The sequence below is a fragment of the Pongo pygmaeus genome, chromosome 10 (assembly GCF_028885625.2).
Source record: "Pongo pygmaeus isolate AG05252 chromosome 10, NHGRI_mPonPyg2-v2.0_pri, whole genome shotgun sequence".
NCBI classification, from domain to species: domain Eukaryota; kingdom Metazoa; phylum Chordata; class Mammalia; order Primates; family Hominidae; genus Pongo; species Pongo pygmaeus.
The window spans coordinates 106,179,813-106,202,148 of record NC_072383.2 but is presented as its reverse complement, the minus strand read 5'-3'; the positions used below and the strand labels follow the sequence as shown (position 1 = coordinate 106,202,148).

Genomic DNA, 22,336 nt, shown 5'->3' with positions numbered 1-22,336 from the left:
GAGGGGAGGAATGAGGATTTGGTGTTTAAAGGGTACAGTTTCAGTCTGGAAAGATGAAAAAATTCTATAGATGAATGGTAGTGATAGTTGCACAACAATCAAATGTACTTACTGCCACTGAACTGTATACTTAAAAATGGTTAAAGTGGCAAATTCTATGTTATGTACATTTTACCATAATACAAAAATCTCATTACTAGCTGTGTGACCTTAAGCAAATTACTTCACCTCTCTGTGCTTCAGTCTCCTTATGACATGGGACTAGTGTAGCATTTACCTAAAAGGGTTGTAGTGAAGATTTAAAAACAAGATGCAACAGGGCTCTAAGCAAGGGCTCACTGAATGCTGTCTTAAGACAAGCAAGTAGCATCTCACATGCAATCTGATTTTTCTTTTCTTTTTTTTTTTTTTTTTTGAGACAGAGTCTTGCTCTGTCACCCAAGCTGGAGTGCAGTGGCGCGATCTCCACTCACTGCAAGCTCTGCCCTCCAGGTTCATGCCATTCTCCTGCCTCAGCTTCCTGAGTAGCTGGGACTACAGGCGCCTGCCACCACACCCGGCTAATTTTTTTGTATTTTTAGTAGAGACGGGGTTTCACCATGTTAGCCAGGATGGTCTCGATCTCCTGACCTCGTGATCCACCTGCCTCGGCCTCCGAAAGTGCTGGGATTACAGGCGTAAGCCACTGCGACCGGCCAATGCAATCTGATTTTTCACAACAAGCAATAGGAGCGTCATTCACATGCACTGTCACTGTCCAGAGCTGTGTGTGATATGGGAGTCATGTGTACTGGACTCCAGTTATACCAAACGGAAAATTTTGCTTTAAACTCCTAAAATAAAATAACTCTTCATCTTGGCCGTGTGCGATGGCTCATGCCTGTAATCCCAACTACTTGGGAGGCTGAGGCAGGAGAATTGCTTGAACCCAGGAGGAGGTTGCAGTGAGCCTAGATTGCACCATTGCACTTCAGCCTGGGCAACAAGAGTGAAACTCCATCTCAAAAATAAATAAATAAAACAACCTAACTCCTCATCTTAACTGGTTTTATTGTTTCTTGCTGGAACTGTTAATCCCCCCTGTGCTCAGCACGTGGAACAAAATGCAGTGGTACCTGGACAAAGTATTTTACTTCTCTTGGGCCCAGTCTCCCCACTGATGAAGTGAATTGGATGAAATCAGTGGTTACTGAAAACGGGAGTGAAGACTGGTTTGAGGGCTGATGTCACTCTAGCAGCTTGTTAAAAATATAGATTTCTGGGCTCCCTGAGGGGATACTGCTGAGGTCATCGGGGGTGGGGGACTACACTGGCATTCAGAAAGCTCCCCCAGGTGATTCTAATTAGTAGACAGGTGTTGGGTCCGCCTGATTAAGCAGACTCCAAAGACTTCAGCAGTGCTTACAGCCTGTTCTCAATCTTGGCCACATCTGAGAATCACCTGGGAAGCTTTGAAAGATACCTTTTTCCAGGTTCCACTCCCAAAGGCTGATTTGATGAGTCTGTGATGGGTCCCAGGCATAGGAAGTTTAAGTGAGTCCTCAGGTGATTCTAAAGTGCAACTGGCATTGAGAACAATTCTGGAAGGGCGGTTCTCACCCCTGAGCACACATCAGAATCAGCTGGAGGGCATGCAAAGCCACAGGTGGCTGGGTCCCCCCTCAAGTTTCTGATTCAGTAGGTCTGGGGTATGGCCTGAAAATGTACCTTTCCGACAAGTTCCCTGATGCTGCTGGATTGGACAGCCACTGTTCTAGAACCTTAGAAGGTGTCCCTTAGACCAGCAGCAGAGACATCACCTGGGAGCTTGTTAGAAAAGCCGAACAGGGCCCATCCCAGCCTGTGGAATCAGTCTGTGACATGAGTCATATGCCCATGAGAGTCTAAGAAGCACTGTTTGAGAGCTCTACCTTTGAAACTTCTGGGCTCCTACTTTCCTTGTTCTGGAGGGGAGGTGGAAGGCATCTTTTCTAGGGCAGGAAGCAGACCTTGGCAGAGGCCAGCAGCTTAGCCCTGAGAGAACTGGCCCAGCACCTGCTCTCTGCCCTGCCTCTGTGTTTGCCAAGGAAAAGCCTCCCCGGCTTCAGCGCTCCTGTGTGTGCACTGCACGAGAATGAGATTGATTACCTTGGCATGGTTGTAAATATCCACACAGTTGTCGGTATTGATGCTTTTCGCACAGATAATCTCACAGTGTCGCTGCAAAGCCTCCAGCTGGAAAAACTTAGCAGCAGACAGAAGCTAAAAACCACAAAAGGAGTCTGTTAGAGGCTGGGAGGTGGATGGAAAGGAGGTAACAGTAAGGAACTACAGCGGTGAGACAGTCCTCACCCTCATCTTCCACAGCAGTGTCACAGGTGGGGGACGGGAAATGATGCACAAAGGTAACACTAGAGGAAGAGGACAAAGATAGGATTCCACTGTAGGGGAAGATGGGGGAGGGGAGGACCAAGCGAACTCAATTCATACCCATCACAGCAGGCGGTCAACCCAAAATGCCCAAAATTGTTATGTCCAGAAATAAGGGTGAAAATCAGGGTATTATCAGCAAGATGGATATCGAGGTGGCTCACTCCCTCTGTTATCCAGGTCTCCACTCAGATGTCACCTCCTCAGAGGAGCCTCCCTCCATCCCATCTGTCCTCCTTTCCTCCTTGCCCTGTCTCACTCCTCAGAGTCACAGCACACCAGATGTGACGTCGTATCTGCCTCCCTCACTAGAGTCCAGGAGGGCAGGGATCTGTGTCGGTTTTCATCACTGCCGTAACCTGGCCCTGAGCATGGTGCTGGCCTGGGAGATGCTCGACAGATGTGTGTTGAGAGAATGACAGGCTTTGGGGAGGGGAAGGAAGAGCTAAGAGCAAGAGTTCAAAGGACCTGTTTTGGGAATGGGGACTAGAGGGAGGGCAGGGTGGGCCCGGGCAGCTGCTTTGTATTCAAAACTCTTCTGTGTGATTGAAATGATTTAAATGTACATTCCTTATTTTTAGTTAAAATTTTTTTTTTATTTTTGTTAAGGCTAGACAAATGAAGCAGTGGGAGTGGAGAAGGAACACAGAAATCCACAACTGGTTGTGATCAGTTAGTTGTAAACAGCCGGGTGCAGTGGCTCACGCCTGTAATCCCAACACTTTGGGAGGCTGAGGTCAGGAGTTCGAGACCATCTGGCCAACATAGTGAAACCCTGTCTTTAATAAAAATACAAAAAATTAGCTGGGTGTGGTGGCAGGTGCCTGTAATCCTAGCTACTTGGGAGGCTCAGGCAGGAGAATGGCGTGAACCCAGGAGGCAGAGGTGCAGAAATTGTACCGCTACACTCCAGCCTGGGGGCAGAGTGAGACTCTGTTTCACACACACAAAAAAATTAGTTGTAAACACCATCGCACTTTTGTTTACAAATGAGCCCACATCCTCAAGACTAAAACCGTCAGAGGAGTAGTCCAGGGAGACCAGAGAGTCACTGTGTGTCCATGTGTGTCTGCGTTTGTGTGTGTTTGGGGTGGGGAGAGAGTGACCACGGAAGGTTTCACAGAATAAGAAGAAAGGATAAGTGGGCCTGCAGTGAATACATAGTCCTAATGGCGATCACTGTGTGCCAGGCACTGTTCTAAGCACCTTAACACTTTTCTAAGATCCTCTAAAAAACCCAGTGAGGTAGATAGTTATCCCCATTTTATGGGCGAGGAAGCTGAGGATATGAGGTTAAGTAACTTGTCCACAGTCACACAGCTCAGAAGTGGTGGAGCCTGGATTTAGACTAGTCTGGCCCAGCATCTGTGTTGTAACCACTGTGTGAGGTCTGCTCTTGAACAGTTGATTGTGTCCTGACATCTCTCGTCAGCCAGGCACCTGGACATCAGCCAGGTACCCCCTAGACATCAGACAACTGACCGTGATCCTGGCTCTTTTGCTGAGGATTAATTGGGGGTGATTTTTGGCTTCTGGTTCAAAGCTCCCAGTTTCAATTAGGAAAATGAACAAGATTTCCACTTTTGGCAAGGAACAGGGGAAAATCTTGGCTTTGGACAAAAGCAGGCAGAAACAAGGCTCCTAGACAGGCGGGGCTAGAACCAGTTGAATTACAAGAGGCGGACAGGGGGCGGGGGAGAGTGAAGGAAGCAGGCGGGGGAGAGTGAAGGAAGCAGGCGTGGGCTGCATGACTGTGGGATGCTCAGTTTGAGGAAAGCCAGGAGGAGACTGTCATCTGCCCTCAGCTTCTGCATCTTGGAAGAACGGACAGTGTTGTGATTTGAGGGATGATTTTAGGGGATATAATTCTTTTATAAGTGACAAGGGAGAAGACGTCATCTAGGATATTTCCTGATGATATCACTATTAATGCCTCAGCTGTAGCCTCAGACTTTTCAGTCAAATTCCTTCCCTTCCCTGCCCCCTTACCATCAATGCCAGTTAACATTGGGTTTCACTCAGTAGCTACTGAAAGCAGTCAGGCAAGCAAGTGCACTAGCACCCCAGCCTGCCAGGGAAGGTCTCTGATGAGAAGCCCTTCCTGTTTGGGAGGACTGAGGAGTCAGGAAGGAACAAGAGCCCCAAGTCTTCATCCAAATGAAAACCCAACATGGGTCCTTCCAGACACTTCCGTGCAGGCTGGTGACCCAAGTTTACAGAGGTGCCACTCACCCAAGGGACCTGTGACAGCCAACACCACGATGGATCCCTTACCTCCATGATCTCATTGTTTTTAATGAGCAGTGACTCTGGGCCACCATAGTAGAGATACTGCATAACCAGCTGGAAGAAAACACAGAGAACAGTGTCAACGGCAAAGACACATCATCTTAAAGCCATTCAGTGGATGTCCAAACTCAGGCTTAGTTCCTGAGACCTCTAGGACATCCATTCCAAATGGTTGCCCATTTCCACGTCACCAGTGACCAAGAGCTCACTACCTTAAGGGGAGAAGACTGTCCATTTTGAACAGTTTCATCAGTCAGATAGTTTGATACCTGTTGCAACTTGTCTCCATATGTTTTCCCACCCCCAGTTCCATGCCCACCCCCAAGACCAAACTAAACAGCCCTAAGCTGCTGCTCCTCATGACGGCCTTTCCATCTGCGCATGATAATCACGGGGTCCTCTCCCACTTCCCGCCCCAGTTATGCTGTGCGGAACTGCTGCACAAGTGGCGTGGCTTTCAGAACCTGCACCAGAGGGTCGTTCCCCTGCGAACATGGCCCAGTTTGACTCAAAGCCTCCTGTTGAAGTCCCAGAGGGTGACTCTGGGATGCCATAGGGCCACCTGCTCCTTATTACAATGTGCCGAGCTCCATGGCAAAGCCATGAGGGGTCCAGGGTTTCTGTGTATCACTAACGATGTCAATGGCCTTAGTCGGGGTGTTCTTTATTCATGTGACTCACGATGTCCAAACAGCAGGCGAAGTTTCCAGAGCTTGGCAAACTGGTGTCCCTTGAATGGAATGGGGCCAATGGATGTATCTGACTTTGCTATATTATCTCCTAGGACAACTGGGTGTTAATTTTTTAGGTGGTTTGTCCCAGTCTCCTCCACTTCGTATTGTCTGTGTGTGTTTGTGTGTGTGTGGAGATGGAGTCTTGCTCTGTCACCCAGGCTGGAGTGCAGTGGCGCCATCTTGGCTCACTGCAACCTCCACCTCCCGGGTTCAAGCCATTCTCCTGCCTCAGCCTCCCGAGTAGCTGGGACTACAGGCGCACGCTGCCACGCCTGGCTAGTTTTTTGTATTTTAGTAGAGACGGGGTTTCTCCGTGTTGCCCAGGCTGGTCTTGAACTACTGAGCTCAGGCAATCTGCCCACCTCGGTCTCCCAAAGTGCCAGGATTACAGGTATGAGCCACCGTGCCCGGCCCCTATTGTCTTCTACCTGTATGCTTGACAAACTCACTTTACCTCCCTGGCTCTAAGGCAGCGGTGTGGGCAAAATCTACGGACTGGTTACCTCCCTTTTTTGGGTACTTGTAAAATGAGCCTGGACTGGGTTGTCCTGGATGGTCCCTTCAGGCTGACAGTCTGTGACTAATATAGGACACTGACTAAGTGCAGTGAGCCTGGAATTGGGCTGCCTCAGTTTCTGATCTGGCTCTGCCACTTAAAAGCTGGGGGACCTGAATTAAGTTAGGCTCTGTGTGTCTCAGTTTCGTATCTGTGGAGTGGGGATAATGTTACCTGCCTCATGGAATTGTGATGAAGACCAAATGAGTCACTGCATAGAACAGGCCTAGCAGGGGCCTGGCACATAGCAAACCCTCTGCAAATGTCAGCTTTTTAATTTTCTCTGAGGCTGAAAAATCTTTTCCCTTGTTTCTGCTACATGCTGCCTTGTTCTCACCCAGGCCATCTGAAAGTCTTTGCGACTGGTCTCAGACTGCTTTTTACATGTGTAAGTTATTTTAAAAATACTGTTTATAGCTTTATTAAAATTCTTATTTATCATTATTATTTTAGACAGGGTCTCATTCTGTCACTCAGGCTGGAGTGCAGAGGTGTGGTCACAGTTCACGGTAACCTCAAACTTCTGGGCTCAAGCAATCTCCCCACCTCAGCCTCCCAAGTAGCTAGGACTACACATACACACCACCGTGTCTGGCTAATATTTTATTTATTTTTAATTTGAGACAGGGTCTCACTCTGTCACCCAGGCTGGAGTGCAGTGGTGTGATCATAGCTCACTGCAACCTCCACCTCCCGGGCTCAAGCAATCCTTCCACTTCAGCCTCCTGAGTAGCTGGGACTACAGGTGTGTACCACCACACCTGGCTAATTTTTGTATTTTTTGTAGAGATGGGATTTCGCTATGTTGCCCAGGCTGGTCTTGAACTCTTGAGCTCAAGTGATCATCCTGCCTTGGGCCTTCCAAAGCACTGGGATTACAAGTATGAGCCACCATGCCCGGCCAAAAGTTGCCTTTTATGCTCGGACTACTCAACCGCTTGCCTGCATCAGAACCTCCCACCCTCTCTTCTAGTCCCGTGCTTTTGCCCACACTGTTCCCTCTGCTAGGATGCCGTCCCTTTCTTCTGTCCACTGAGCTCTGCCCGCTCCTTCTGGATCTAGTCAGTGGTCATCTCCAGTGGGGCGCCTCCTCAGATCTCCACCCCACCGCAGGTCACATCAGGCAATGGTGCATCATCCTCCATTGCAGTGTTGTTTCTCACTAGAGTCAGAGGGCACAACAAGGTCTTGCCCACCGCTGTATCCCAGGGCCTGGCACACAGCAAGCAAACAGCCTGCAGTGTGTACACCCTACCCATAAACACGAATCCTCGCCTCTCTGTGTTTGAGTCTCCCACATACCGACTTTGGGCTCTTGTGACCACCTGCTTGTCGCAGAGATGGTGGTGGCATCCGAGGATTTGTGCAATAACACAGCATTGTTTACCCTCCCCTCTCCCACCCTGACGGGTCATAAGCATTTAAAGTATCAAGTCAGCAAATGTTGGGATTGGGCCTTATTAAAATCAATTTATTCTCCTAGCAGTTTTCATTTATAAATGCTAAGCAAATAACAATAAGAGCCATAATAATGACCGCCCCGAACATTTACAAAGCATTTCTCTAGCACGTGGTCTCCTATATTCCAGGTGGGGTTGCTGACTTGAAACGCTGCTTAGTGGACGGAGATCCTGGGGCTAATGGAATTTAAATTGGGCTGGCCCAGGCCTCCTTCAAACTCTGCCGGCACAAGCCTTTCTGCAAGGGGGTGAAACAAACGCTTATTAGGCCAACGGACCTGTTTGTGGAGTTGTTTTTCTTGGCAGCTGCCAACCTGCATTGAAGCAGGGATTCAAATGGCAACCACAGCTTTGCGGAGGCCCCCACTTCCAGGTGCAGCCTCAGCTGCGTCTGGCCCTTGCCGGCGTGTGATGTTAAACAGACTTGGGGGAGGAGACCCAAAGCAGGCTCATTTACTAAAATTCTTCTGTCAGCATGGGCTGAAGTAAGCTGGCCCCTGGGAGCCTCCTGCTGGGTCGCATTCAGCCCTCCTTGGCCTATTTCAAGCCACAAATGAGGCTTTTCTTGTTTTATGGGGAAAGGGTGGGCACATGGAAAAGTCCCTGGGGCCTGTTAATTTTCCCTTCCCATTACAGTAACGTGAGTCTAATGTGGCCAGGAAACCTTCCCCCGTCAAAAGCAATTACAGGCCCCGGGATTCCTCCGGGGACTGCCCTTTCCCATGGAGGTCTCATTCAGTGAGGCCGCTTGGCAAACATTTATTGAGTGCCTACTACGAGCCAAGTTCTTATTACAGGAACCTCCCCAGTTAGTCCCAGGCTTCACAGTGTAAGCTCCCCCTTCATGAGCACTGGGGGAGCACACATTTTCCAGCTTCCAGCTCATGCTCCAGACAAATGGGCCAAAAGATTCTTTCCTCAGGGCCGGGTGAGTTTAGCGGGGGGGGCCCAGGTGCCCACAGAAGGGAGGATTTAAGAGAACAGGTCTGGGAGTCAGCCAGGCCTGGGTTTGAACCACAGCTCTGCTAGGAGCAGCAGTGGGAACCTGGACCACTTACTCCGCCTCTCTGAATGCATGCCCTTGTCTGTAAGGTGGGGATTATGGCTACCTCGCAGGGCAGCTGGAAGGATGAAATGAGGTGAGGGGCAGCAGTGGTTCTCAGAGACAGTCCCAGAGCAGCAGCAGAAGCACCTGGGTTCTTGTTAGAAATGTGAATTCTGGGCCAGACGCAGTGGCTCACGCCTGTAATCCCAGCACTTTGGGAGGCCGAGGCGGGCAGATCACCTGAGGTTAGGAGTTCGAGACCAGCCTAGCCAACATGGAGAAACCCCATCTCTAAATACAAAAAGAATTGGCCAAGCGTAGTGGTGGGCGCCTGTTATCCTAGCTACTCAGGAGGCTGAGGCAGGAGAATCGCTTGAACCCGGGAGGCGGAGGTTGCAGTGAGCCGAGATCACGCCATTGTACTCCAGCCTGGGCAACAAGAGTGAAACTCTTCTCAAAAAAAAAAAAAAAAAAAAAGTGAATTCTGACATGGTGCATATGTACCATGGAATACTATGCAGCCATAAAGAATGAGATCATGTCCTTGGTGGCAACATGGATGGAGCTGGAGACCTGAACTTATCCATCTCATGCCTGTAATCCAGCTTCATCCATGTACTGCATCCATGTTCTCACTTATAAGTGGGGGCCAAACATTGAGTACACATGGACACAAAGAAGGGAACGATAGCCACCAGGGCCTGCTTGAGGGTAAAGGGTGGGAGGAGGGTGCCATGCTTATTAACTGGGTGACAAAATAATCAGAACACCAAACCCCCATGACACACAATTTAACGAACTTGCGCATGTGCCCCTGAAACTAAAGGTTAAAATATGAATTTTCACACCTGCAGAATCAGGAACTCTGGGGTGGGGTCCAGGAATCTGCATTTTAAAACGTTCTCTGTGTTTTAACAAGAACCCCACCCTTCTCCAAGTATTCTGAGAGCTGCTAATGTGTAAGAAATGCTGTAACTGAGAGCACAGGTTCTCCAACTTGGCTGCACTTTGGGATACTGGGAGGAGGTGGGAGAGACCTCAAAATGCTGATGCCTGGGCCCCACCCCTAGATTCTGATTTAATTGGTCTGATGTATGGCCTGGGCATTGGGAATTGTCAAAGCTCCCAGGTGATTCTAATGTGCAGTTGAGGTTCAGAACCACTGGCTTCGAGCCTTACACACAGTGCTCAAGATGTGAGAACTGTTCTTACTCTCAGCACATTCCCATTTAGAAAGGGTATTCTAGAACAGTGTCCCCATGCGTTGCTACCAGGCAGGCTGGGTTCAAATCCTGGCTCTATCGCTAACTAGAACTAAGACTTTGGGCACATCATTCAGCTTCTCTGGGCCTCAGTTTCTTCATCTATAAAAATGGGGATAATGCCATGTGCAGTAGCTCATGCTTGTAATCCCAGCACTTTGGGAGGCCAACCAAGGTGGGTGAATTGGTTGAGCTCAGGAGTTCGAGACCAGCCTGGGCAATATGGCAAAACCCCATCTCTACAAAAAGTACAAAAATTAGCTGGGCGTGATGAAATACTTCTGTACTCCCAGCTACTCAGGAGGCTGAGGCGGGAGGATGGCTTGAACCCAGGAGGTGGAGGTTGCCGTGAGCCAAGATTGTGCCACTACACACCAACCTGGACAACAGAGCCAGACCCTCTCTCTCTCTCTCAAAAAAAAAAAAAAAAAAAAAAGGAATAACAATCCAGATAACACGTGTAAGCACAGATCAGTGCTTCACTACTCATGGTTCCACAAACATTTCCTCATCACCATCCAAAGCAAAGCCATAGCTGCACGGAACCCAGCTTTCCAACCCAACAGCTGCCATTCAGGAAAGGGTTATGACCACTTTGTTCTCAGTAGAAAATGGTGGGGAGGGCATAGGCTGAGGGGACATGGGCACTTGGATGTCTGGAGTATGCCAACTCCCCAGGCCCACCTTGGGGCTCCAGCCTCCTCACTACTCTCCTGACCTCAGGGGGACAGCTCACCCAGGCTTATCTTATCTTTGGAAACCTTTTTTTTTTTTTTTTTTTTTTTTAAATGAAATAGGGCATTGTTCTGTTGCTCCGGCTGGAGTGCAGTGGCGCGATTATGGCTCACTGCGCCTTGACCTCTCAGGCTCAAGTGATTCTCCAGCCTCAGCCTCCTGAGTAACTGGGAGTACAGGTGTGTGTGACCATGCCCGGCTAATTTTTGTATTTTTAATAGACAGGGTTTTGCCATGTTGCTCAGGCTGGTCTCGAACTCCTCGGCTTAAGTGATCCTTCCACCTCAGCCCACATTGGCCTCCCAAAGTGCTGGGATTATAGGCATTCTATAAACTCTATCCCCAGGTCACCCACATTGTCTTATGAACCCTGGAAGGTGGGAAGACAGCCTGGCGGGACCAAGGGGCCTACACAGCCTTCATGCGCCTGGAGGGTCTTGGAGCTGTAGAAATACAGGGGCAAAGCCGGCTGGGGAGTGAGTGAATTTCTATTAGCTGCAAGAACATTGTTGCAGAGCAGGATTTATGAATCAGGCATAATTGAAGGAAGGTGGAAAAGAGAAAAAAGTTGCGGTGCCCCTCAGAAAAACCACATAAACCAAAACTCATTGTTCATGGCATGAACTCCCCCTAAACAGAAGGAGACATGGTCATGTCATCTGGCCTTGGATGAAGAAGCCTTCCTTTCCTAATTGGGGTCGATTTAGACTAATGCTAAAATGATACAAATTCCCTAAAAGCACAGCAGCTCCTGAAGACGCTGAGCTCAACCAAAGTTTTGGGACTTCGCACATGCTGTTCTCTTTGCCTGGAATGTTCTAACCAGCTTTCTTGAGCCCTATCCTTCCTGTGGCTCACTAACTTCTCAGTCTTGGATGTTCTGGCTCGTAAGACCTCATCCGGGAGGTCTTCTTTATTTCCCCTGGTCTGAGTTGCTGCAGCACATTGGCTCACTTCTCTTGAGTACTCAACTGTATACTGTAATTGATGAATTACTCAGTCACCGCACCCCCTCCCCAGACTCTGAGTCCCCAGGAGGGGACATCCTTTATCCTTGTGTCCCCAGCCCTTAGCACAGTGTCAGGCATAGCAGGCACTCAGTTAATGCTGCAGGGATGAATGGATGGAAACAGAAAGGGCACTGTGAGGAGGGGCCAGGAGTTCAAGAGACTGACAGCTCATTCCAAGGACTTCTCCAAGTGGCCAATCCTCAGGCTGAAGATCTGAGGCAACCACCTGTGCCCTGTGCCCCGCAGCACAGAGTCCAGGCCACACCAGGGGCTCACCTGAAAGATGGAGTATTTCACATAACCGATCTCTATGCAGGTGCCGTCATTTGTCGGCTTGCTGGAGAGGAGTGCTTTGAACCTGAACAAGGATATAAAAAGGAGATAAAAAAGACTCACACCCAAATCCATGGCTCACAAAAAAACTCTGCTCTCCTGACAATGGAAATACCTTGTTTCTTCCCCTGCAGCTCTGAAATATAGCACTGGTATATCCTTACATTTATTAATTTAAACCCTCCTATTATACCGTAAGCTAATTTGAAGTTAAAACTCTAAAGTTAAAAAACAGTGTTTTGAACAATTACATTCTTTCTCCAACTGGTGATTGGAAAAGAATGAGTGGCTGTTAAACCCTGTCCATCTTTCAGGGGCTGTCAGGTGGCCGCCACCTTCATGGCATCTCTCCTGAGCCTAGGACTATGGCTTCACTCCCTCCCCTCCGGTGCCCATGGAACACGCTTTGCTCCATGAGGGCAGGGACTTCAGTGGTTTCTGTCTCTGCTACATCCCCACATCCTGTCCCAGTATGAACCTGACACATTGTAGATATTTAATCAATGTTTGTTGACTACCTAATCAGCTCCCTTATGGGTGACTTTCTGTCTTGGGTTTTCAATGCACTTTCCTGCCCATCAACTAAACTAAAAGCTCTTTGTGGGTTGAGATCTTATCAATGGAACACAGGGATAATATGTTTAAGAATAAGCTGATATGTGTCTGTTTTTTTCAACTTATTTTTGAAATTATAGATTTACAGAAGAGTTGCAAAGATAATACAAAGAGTTCCTGTTTACCCCTCACCCAGCTTCCCCTAATGTTAACATAGTACACAGCCATGGTACCTTTGTCAAAACTAAGAATATAACATTGGTACAATATTGATCTGGTTTGTCTATGCTGTCATGACTGAAAACTATGCAAGGGAAAACATATTTTTCTTGCAGTGGCAAAGCAGACATCTGGGGTTTGTGTTTGGTTTCGATGGGGGGACTGGAGATTCCTGGATGCTTTTAGAAATGCAGGGAGTGCTGGTCACACACATTCTCTTAGCAAACTTCCTGGAAGGGAGTTCCATTTCTGGGTTCCCAGTGTCCTTAACCAACTCAGGGACCCCCTGCTCACCACCTAGCTGGGACTCTTGTATTCTTCATTTCAGGATCATTCTCTCCTGCCTGCTCCTCATTTCAGCATCAATCTCTCCTCTGCCCCAGCCTCACTGCTCCCTGTTCAGGTCCCTGGACAATGTGGTTCTAAACTGTCAACCCAATCTCAACTCAAAAGGAGAAGAAAGGGCAGTTGCAGAGCTAGCAGAGAGGTTGAGCAGTTCTTCCTATTGCTACATGATACTACTGTCTGTTAACTCCACAGTTAGGGAAAAGTAAAGTCAGGACCTGTGAATTTCAGTGGCTTATGCCAAAGTCTGTTCCCTGACATTTGGAGAGTGGCTGTCTCAAGGCTCCTGTGTGTGGGGTCTCAGGTTGTTCACTGCACAAGGCCACCTAGCCGAGGGAGCCAAAATCCAATCCATGTTCTGCTCCCAAAGCTCGCCCCCCTGGCCCCTTTATGTGCCCAGAGGAGAGGGCCCCTTGTTCTAGGTTGTTTATGGTAGCAGCTTCCCTGTACTCTTGAATTCTTGATTTTGTGAAGATGATCTGCCAGTCAGGTGAAGAGACCACCAAAATCGAACTTCAAAAAATAGTAATAGCAATGGCCAAAGTCATAATGCAGCGCTTTCAAAACCGATGATACATACCTTGGAGAGGCTGTAAATAACAGCACTTTGTGAGCATAAAATGGTCTTCCTTCTACCAGAAATGTAACATCAGACATTTCTTTATTGTTAAGAAAATGAGGATCTGGAATAGGAAAGGGAAAGAAAGGTAGCTTTAGTGGAAAAAGGATGACGTTTAGATTTATCTTGTAGAAAGTGCAAATAAGAGTGAGCAAGGAAATCCTGGTGATAACATACTCATTGGCAAGACAGCAACCAAACAGCAGACAGGACTAATCAAAGGAACGGTCAAGTCACTGAAATTCAGTTTTTCATAGGAAATCCTTATAGCTTATTTGTGATTAAAAGTAGCATTTCCCCAGAGAAGACTCACCTATAGTCACCCACCCACCTTGTCTCTAAGAATGCCACTCATCCCCACCTCTGCTGCTCTTTCTCAGGGCTCAGCGCCCTCCCTGCCCAAAGGAAGTGGTTTAGAAGAGCTGTCCCCTTGCCACTGCATTCCAGGTGATTTAAGTCCAAGCCTTTCTCTATCGGGGTCAGTGACAAATGAGCCAGTCTCCTGCCCTCATTTTCTAGAATAAAGAAGATTTAGCTACTACTTACTGAGCACTTATGGTATGCAACCTGGTTGCACATTATCCCCACTGTGCAGTTGAAGAAACTGAGGCACACAGAATTTACAGTGACTTGTTCAAGCTAGTGACTGGTGGAGAAGCTACGATTTGAACTTGGACATTCTTATTGGATGACCTGCTTTGTTAAACACTAGGATCCTCCAATTTGCCTGTCATTTCAGCCCTTGAGACCCGAGGCTCCTGAAGGTGCCAGTCTGTCCTCAGCTCAGCACTTCTGTCTTGTTGAGAATATCCATCAACACCCCCTGTCCTCCTAAGTGTTTCCTGAATCTTCCATTTCCCTCTGTTCCCTTTGATATTACCCTAGTTTGGGCCACATCCTCTCTTTCTCCGAACTCACAGGAGCCTCTGTTGGTCTCTCTGCCTCCACTCTTGGCCCCTCAATCTGATGACCCACCTCACTGCAGGAGCCATGCTTCCTAAAGCTAGCTCTGATCATGCCACTCCCCTCCTCTGCTATAAATCATTCAATAGCTCCCCAGTGCTCCCAGGATAGAGTCTAAATGTCTTAATGAGGCCACTTGTGATTGGGCTCCACTGCCTTTTCTGGCTTCTCCCTGTCAAACTGTGTGTGTGCTTGAGCTATGGGTGGCTCTCAGTTTCCCATGAGTGCTACGTGCTCTCTCCCCTCTGGGGCTCTGCACACACTGTTCCTTTACCTAAAGCACCCTTCCAGCCCCTTCCAAACCTGGCTCATCCCTAGGTGGTCTTCAAGTTTCAGACATACTGATCAGACACCCTTAGTCAGTAAGCCTTGCCAGATTCCCCTACCTTCCCCAGACCCAGTAGCCCCAGCCGAGTTCCCACAGCATATGCACCCCTGCTGTAGCCTCATCATGTTACGATGTATCCGTGTCTGTCCATTTCAAACCCTTTCATCTGTGTCTAGTATGGAAAGGTGGTAAAGTGTAGTAAGAGTGTGGGCTCTGAGGCTAGAAATCTCAGCTCTGTAACCTTGGCAAGTTATCCAACCCATGCCTCAGTTTCTCCTTCTGTAAAATGGAAATTGTAATACCCATTATACTCCATCACAGAGTAGTAAGGAATAAATGAATGAGTGAATTTATGGAGAGCACTTAGCAAAGTGGCTGACAAATAAGTATCCCTCAATAAACTTGACCATTATACTATTAGTAGAGGTTCAATGGATGTTTTTTGAGTGAATGAAAGAACGCCTTGACTCCTGTTGCAGAAACTTGCTCTAGGAGGCTGCCGAGGACCCGGGGGACCTTCTTAGCCTGGAGGCCCCTTTGTTGTTGATGGGCCCTTCCCCAGGGGTTCAGGGGCTGTGCTGAAAAGAAACCCCACTGCTTCCTATGGCTGGATTTATGGGTTGTCCTAAACTATTGAGGGCAGGACCAAGCCCCTGTCTTCCTGGGGGCTGTGACCACTCAGCTGTTGGGCTCACCCTGGCTGACTGCACCTTGGGGCCCTGGCCTGGCTGCATTTTCCCCAGACTGCCGTAACTTGGACCCAGAATTTGCCTTCCAGACTGATTCTCTTCACTCAGACCCTGAACCCTGTGCTGCCCCAGATGGTGGTCCTGGTGGTCCTCCACTCAACTTTCTCTGTCAGTACAGAGCTACCTCACTTCTCATTTTTTAAAAAAAGGCTCTTACTTTAAAAATATCAGAAAAGTATAAACAGTAAAAATCACCTGTGTAATCCCACTTTCTTTAAACATTTTAATTAAAAAACTCCCCCCAGAACTTCTGAAATGATCCAGATAAAGGGAAAAGAGGCTGCAGGAGAGAAGGCCTGAGAGTTGACGAAAACTCATGTCTTCACTTGACTTTCTCTCTGCTCGGTAACCTGCCTCCCTCTGCTCACCTATGTTCATCTCCAGCCAGTCCTCCATTCCTGCTTCCCAGACTGTTAATATCCTCTACTTTTACTTTTACCACTCTCTCCCAGAATTCACTGGGAGGGCAACAGGACACCATACCACACACACACACACACACAAACACAAAATCAGTGCTCTCCGATTTGCCACAGTCCCCACCACTCCCTATTGTCTAGCGCTGAACCCATTTCACTCATTTATATCACCTGCCTGGTCCCATAGAGATGCCGGTTTGAGATCCTTGTCACTGATCATTCTTGTCTTTCTTTTAAAGCAGGTCCCTAAAGAACCACTATTTGGTGACCTTTAGTTATGCTAGCTTGAGCTGCTAGACTGAAGACACAAAATGTACCTGCTGTATATTCCATTTGTTAATAACTACATGATGCTTTTTCTTTTATATCATGAGCTTTGAGCCTCTCAGGTCTGCCTTTTCTTTTCTTCTTGGTGCTAACCCTTGGAATTCTAATGCTTGGGCTGAAAAACAGGCACTTAAAAACATTTTTTTTTTTTTTTTTTGAGATGGAGTCTCACTCTGTTGCCCAGGCTGGAGTGCAGTGGCATAATCTTGGCTCACCGCAACTTCCACCTCCCAGGTTCAAGTGATTTTTCTGCCTCAGCTTCCTGAGTAGCTGGGACTACAGTCATGTGCCACTGTGTCCGGATAATTTTTTGTATTTTTAGTAGAGACATGGTTTCACCATGTTGGCAAGGCTGGTCTCGAACTCCTGACCTTAAGAGTAGTGATGAATAAATGAGTGAATTTATGGAGAGCACTTAGCAAAATGGCTGACACATAAGTATCCCTCAATAAACATGACCATTATAGTAGATGCTCAATGGATGTTGATGGTATTTGATTTGCCTGCCTCAGCCTCCCAAAGTGCTGGGATTACAGGCGTGAGCCACCATGTCTGGCCCCAAACCAGAAACTTTTAACTGTTAGTGAAAGAAACCTCAGCAAATTCAGGAGGAGAAAATGTTCCCTCCCTTCCTGTAGCTAAGGGAAAGCAGATTTTATGCCATTGAAACCGACCTTGCAAAAGTTTGCTCTAAGGAGGGTGTCTTATGAGGCACCTAGACATCAGAGATTGTTGCTATGTCCTGGGAATGTACCCCTCACTCTCTAATGTTTGCTAATTTGACTGGTCTTTATAACATGTTGCCCTGATAACATTTTAATTAATACCTGTTTTCTATAAGGGAGAAGTACTTGTGACTTGGGCACATCCCAGTTTTCCTCCACACATGGTCAGAAAAATAGCCTTTGACTGAGCTGCTAAAATTTTCCATTTCAGCAAAAAGTTGTGTCTCATTTAAATTAACAAGTTATTCAAGATGGGAACAAAAAAATAACTTTAAAATAGTCCCATGAATTCAACCTTTTAATTAATCTAAACTGGCTCATCCCTTTCAAATTTTGCTAAAGAGTGGAAGTTTCAGTCTTCTATTACTCAGATGTCCTTCAATTTTCTTAGGAAAGGGAAACAGGAAGTAGGAAAAGTCCCCAACCTATCTAGGGAAAAAGAATCCTTTATCTTTAACATTTGATAAATCTTCAGGTAGCAGGGAGACAGGCCTTTGAAACAGAAGGCTCATGTTTCAGGCCTCAAAGCAGTCTGATATTCCTTCTCCTTTTTGTAGGTTGATCAACCCGGTTGCAACAACCCCAGGATCCTCTGAAAGAACCTAGTGCCTGATGGAAAGGTTTCTTCTGAAAAATCTCAGAAGCTGGGACTGCAGAATGACAAAATTACAGCTTCTGGGCACACCTGTGTTCAAGTTCCAGCTTCACCCTGTACTGATATTGCAGCCATAATGTACTGATACTGCAGTCACAGTGCCTGCCTCTTGGGATGGCCTGAAGATGACTTGAGATAGGGTAGGTCAAGTGCGTGGCTGGAGCCGGCACAGTGCACGCCTCCCAGAAGAAGAGGTTATTGATATTCTCATGGGACTTATGAGCATCCAGCCTCTGCAGCTCAGGTATGTCCCCTCATGTTTTTATGGGAGTGTGTGTGTGGCGGGTGGGGAGTGGGGGGGTTGTTCCTCCCTTCTCCTAGTTTCCTGTAGAAGGATCTCCACTAGAGGAACAGCCCTGGCCCCTCACTGTCTCCTTCTCATTCCTTCTTAGTGAGGAAGAAGGACTTTTAGAGGGGAGAGTTTGGGGGACAGGGTTGCCATGTGCAGTGTGGACTTCTTTTAGGAGCCACCTGTGCGGGGGATGTGTACAGAATCAGGCCTTTGGCAGCCCCCACTGTCTGTGTCTAGGGGAGAAAGTCCCTTTAACTGGCAAATCTCCTGTCCACATTCCCAAGGTATGTTCTCCAGTGTCATCACATAATAAAGGAGAAATTCGGATCTCCCCCGGCCTGACTCCTGTACCGACCTTGTTTGCCCTTGAACCCCCTCCCTCCTGGCATTCCTTATGGCATTCTTTGGCTCTCCGTCTTTAAATCACAAAGCAGCAGCCAACATAGTCCTGGGGGAACCACTCACCCAAGCGTGAGGTCTGTTTCCGTTTGATTTCTGTGAGCTTGGGGATGGGGTAGGGCCCGTAGCAGTGTGTGAAGATGACGCACAGCTGCTGGCTGATCACTTCGTTCTGCAGAAAAGAAAGAGGAGGTCATGATACAGGGGGCTGTGGCCAGCCTCAGCCAAACTGTGCCCCAGGAATGCGTCCTTCCAGGTGATAAGAGCTCACACATTTACTGCAGGCCACAGGAGAAATCCCCTGGGGTAGCACAGAAGTCATTTGCACTCTTGGGTCCTGGATTTACTTGCTCTGTTTTGTCCACTGTCTATTTCTAGTGGTTCACTGGTGAAGCTTAAGAAATTCTTCTCTCTGGCCCTCATGATTTGCTACCTACTGGAAAGCAGGTTTTTGTAGTTCATAGAGAAAGGAAAAAAAGTTTTTACCCCAAACCCACCTTTACCAGTACTCTAAAATTCTGGGAGCAGTGAATTATCCTGAAATTAGCAGGATTTCAGGAGAATTATCCTGAAATTAGCCCTTTTGATCCTGTGACTGTGTTCTCCATTAATGAGACAAATGCTCCTGATTCAGCTTTCTTGTGAACTTGATTCTGGTGCTGAGGCATTTCTGGACCCAGAAGTGCTCAGCTGAATCAATGGCTCCAAACAAAAGGTGGGAGGGAACTGGTTCTGCAACCCAAAACTACAGCTGCCCTTCACTGCTGGGGACACAGGCACCTGCTTCTCCTTGACCCTCATCGCTCACGTTGACCTCTTCCCACTTTGCAGCCATTTCCGTTCATTAATCTCCCTCCAGCTGCAGGTGTATAGGAGGAAAAATGAAACAGAGCATTTTGTTTCTTTTTATTGGATAAAGGGTGTTGAAACTAGGGGCTCCAAGGGGTTACATTGAAAAATATTTACAATAGATTAAGGAAGAAAAGTAGGTTACAACACAGTTTTTACCATGTCTTTTTGGCAATAAAACCCTCTACAAATATATTTTGATTGACAGATATGTATAGAAAAGATCTAAAATAATAGAGTAGTTACCTTTGGGTGAGATGAGGGTGTTTTTTCTTTTATTTATATTTTCTACAACAAACAAGCATTGCTTTTGTGATAAAAACAATAAATATTCTTTTGAGTTTTGAAAGATGAGTTTGGGGCCACTAGGCCACTAGTGATGTGAATGGTTCAAGCTGTTCTTAAATCTACCCACTTCATTGTGTTCCCAAGGCAGAAGCATACAGCTTGGCATATAAAAGAAAATCCAAACCCTTCAATTAAAGTGGGTAGATCACAGAAGGAACAGTGTCACCTCAGATGTGATTCACAGAGGCATAATCATAGTTGAAGGACAAAGAGGCTCAACTTTCAAAGATGAGGATTTATAACCAAAGGGCATTCAGTGCTCCTCTCACTTAATACCCATAAAAATAACTGCCTGCCTACCGGCTTAATGCAGTTCTTCTTAAAGTGTGGTCCCTGGACCAGCATCACCAGGGAGTTTATTAGAAATGCAAATGCTTGGGCCTCGCCCCAGACCTTCTGACTTAAAAACCCTGGGAGTGAGGCCCAGGCATCTGCATATTAACAAATTTTCTGGTGATACTGACATTCCCTTAAGTTTGAGAACCACAGGTTCCATGCACTGAAATTCTCTCATGGGTTTGACCTGGGCTGTGGGCTATAAATGTGTTTCCTCTGGCCTAAAGCCCTGCCACCCAAAACGTGCTCCGTAGACCACGAGCAGTAGCATCCTCTGGGATCCTGTAAGAAATACACACTCTCATTCAGGTCCACTGAATCAGAATCTGCATTTTTAACACACTCTGCAGGTGACTCCCATGCACATTCATGCTTGAGAAGCACTGTGTGGTAAGAAGAATTATGGCCTCCTAGAAGATTGCATGCCCTAATAACCCCTGGGACTGGGACCGTGAACACATTACTTTACATGGCAAAAGTGACTTTGCAGGAGTAATTAAGGTTAGTGCTTTAGTCCATTAAGGCTGCTAACAAAATACTCTAAATTGGGTGGCTTATAAAGTGCAGAAATTTATTTCTCACAGTTCTGGAGGCTGCAAAGTCTAAGATCAGGGTGCCAGCAGACTCAGTGTTTGGTGAGGGCCCACCTTCTCATAGATGGTGCCTTCTAGCTACGCCCTCACGTGGTAGAAGGGGTGCTGAGGCCCCTCTGGGGTCTCTTTTGTAGACCTACTCACCTCCCAAAGACACCACCTCCTAATATCATCACCTTGGGGGTTATGACTTCAACATTTAAATTCTGGGGGGACAAACATTCAAGACCATAGCAGTTCCTCATGAGTTGACCTTCAAATAGAAAGATTATCCTGGATTATCTGGGCAACCCCAAAGTAATCACATGAGCCCTTAAAAGCAGAGGCAGAAAAGGACTTCAGAAGGGAGAGGGGAGAACAAGATGACAAAGAGATCCCAGTCTGAGAAGGACTTGATGCTCTGTTGCTGGCTTGAAGATGGAGGCGCCACATGGCAAGCTTGTGAGGGGACTCAGGCAACCATACTAGGAGTTAAGTGTGACACCAACAGTCAGCAAGGAAGTGGGACCTCAGTCCTACAGCCACAAGGAACTGAATTCTACCCAAAATCTCTGAATGGGCTTGGAAGAAATTCTTCACCAAAGCCCCCAGAAAGGAACACAATCCTGCTGACTCCTTGATTTTGCCCTTGAGATTCTAGGCAGAGAACCCAGCTGGGTCACACTGCACCCAGATTTCCAACCCAGAGAAGCCATGAGATAATAAACAGGTTTTGCCTTATGCCTCTGAATTATGGTCATTTGTTACTGCAGCAATAGAAAACTAACACATCTCATCTAAAGTTTACATCTATTGGACCATATTTCATCATCTCTATGACTCAGAGTACCAGACACATGGTGGACACTTGGTAAGTACTGGCTGGTCATAAAAAAGGTAAGACCTGTTATCTGCAAAAATGCTTTGTACAGACTGTATTATGAATGTTAGGGATGAGGTCTCACTCGTCTATACCAGGGTGTGTCTTGTGCATCTCGCTGGTGAATCAGCTCCCATCTAATCAACTTTGAGTGAAGCAATAAGAACCCATTTCCTGGACTCTTGTGCCCTTGAGAGAGGCGTGTACAGTCTGTAGACTCTTCTGCAAGTTTTTCTTTTTTGGTGGACAGTGGTGGTGGTTTAACTCGATTCAGGAGGTATTGATTAAACATGGAAGAGGTGTCCTGCAGTGTGAAAGGCACTCTTTTGGGGCCACAGAAGCAGGCAAGGCAAGACCCCTCCTCTGCTGGAACTCCCAGTTGACCTCTCTTTCTAACTTCAATGTGTACTGTATCACCCGAGAATGTAAATATAAGGGCTGGCCATGCTTGTTCCGAATGGACAATCTTCAAATACGTAACAATGATCAGGAGGAGGTGCAACTCCCCCCTTTTTAGGTGAGGGCAGTGCATGCTCACTGCATCCCAAAGAGGACAGTATGGAAAAAGGGGAAGAGAGGAAGTTTACAGTAGAGAAACTCGACAAACACTGCCTCAGCCAGGTGGCCCAGGTCAACATCAATAGTGATAACTCACCTTGACGGAATGTGCCCTTGATAAGATGTCTTTCTCTCCAGGGTTTCCCTCTGAAAAAATCCATAACCCCAGTCTAATCATGAGAAAAACATCAGGCATATTCCACTAGAGGGGCAGCCTACACATGCTTGACCAGTGCTCCTCAAAACTTTCATGGTCACCCCAAACAAGGAAAGTCTGAGAAACTGCCTCCATCGAGAGGAGCCTAAGAGATATGACAATGAAGTGTAATGTGGTACTCTGGATGGGATCCAGGAGCAGAATAAGA

At 47.3% G+C, this 22,336-nt stretch overlaps 1 protein-coding gene across 2 annotated transcripts in view; it reads right to left on the bottom strand.

The window, feature by feature from the left end:
• The window catches only part of ABTB3 (ankyrin repeat and BTB domain containing 3), a 346,648-nt gene that overhangs the window by 5,677 nt on the left and 318,635 nt on the right, over window positions 1-22,336 (bottom strand). For both annotated transcript variants that reach the window (XM_054442678.2, XM_054442680.2), the window contains 5 exons: window positions 18,495-18,600; window positions 13,533-13,635; window positions 11,777-11,858; window positions 4,684-4,752; window positions 2,128-2,241 (listed from right to left, as the gene is read on the bottom strand). In XM_054442678.2, coding sequence (XP_054298653.1) covers window positions 2,128-2,241; window positions 4,684-4,752; window positions 11,777-11,858; window positions 13,533-13,635; window positions 18,495-18,600 — 474 coding nt within the window. The remainder of the gene's footprint in view (window positions 1-2,127; window positions 2,242-4,683; window positions 4,753-11,776; window positions 11,859-13,532; window positions 13,636-18,494; window positions 18,601-22,336) is intronic.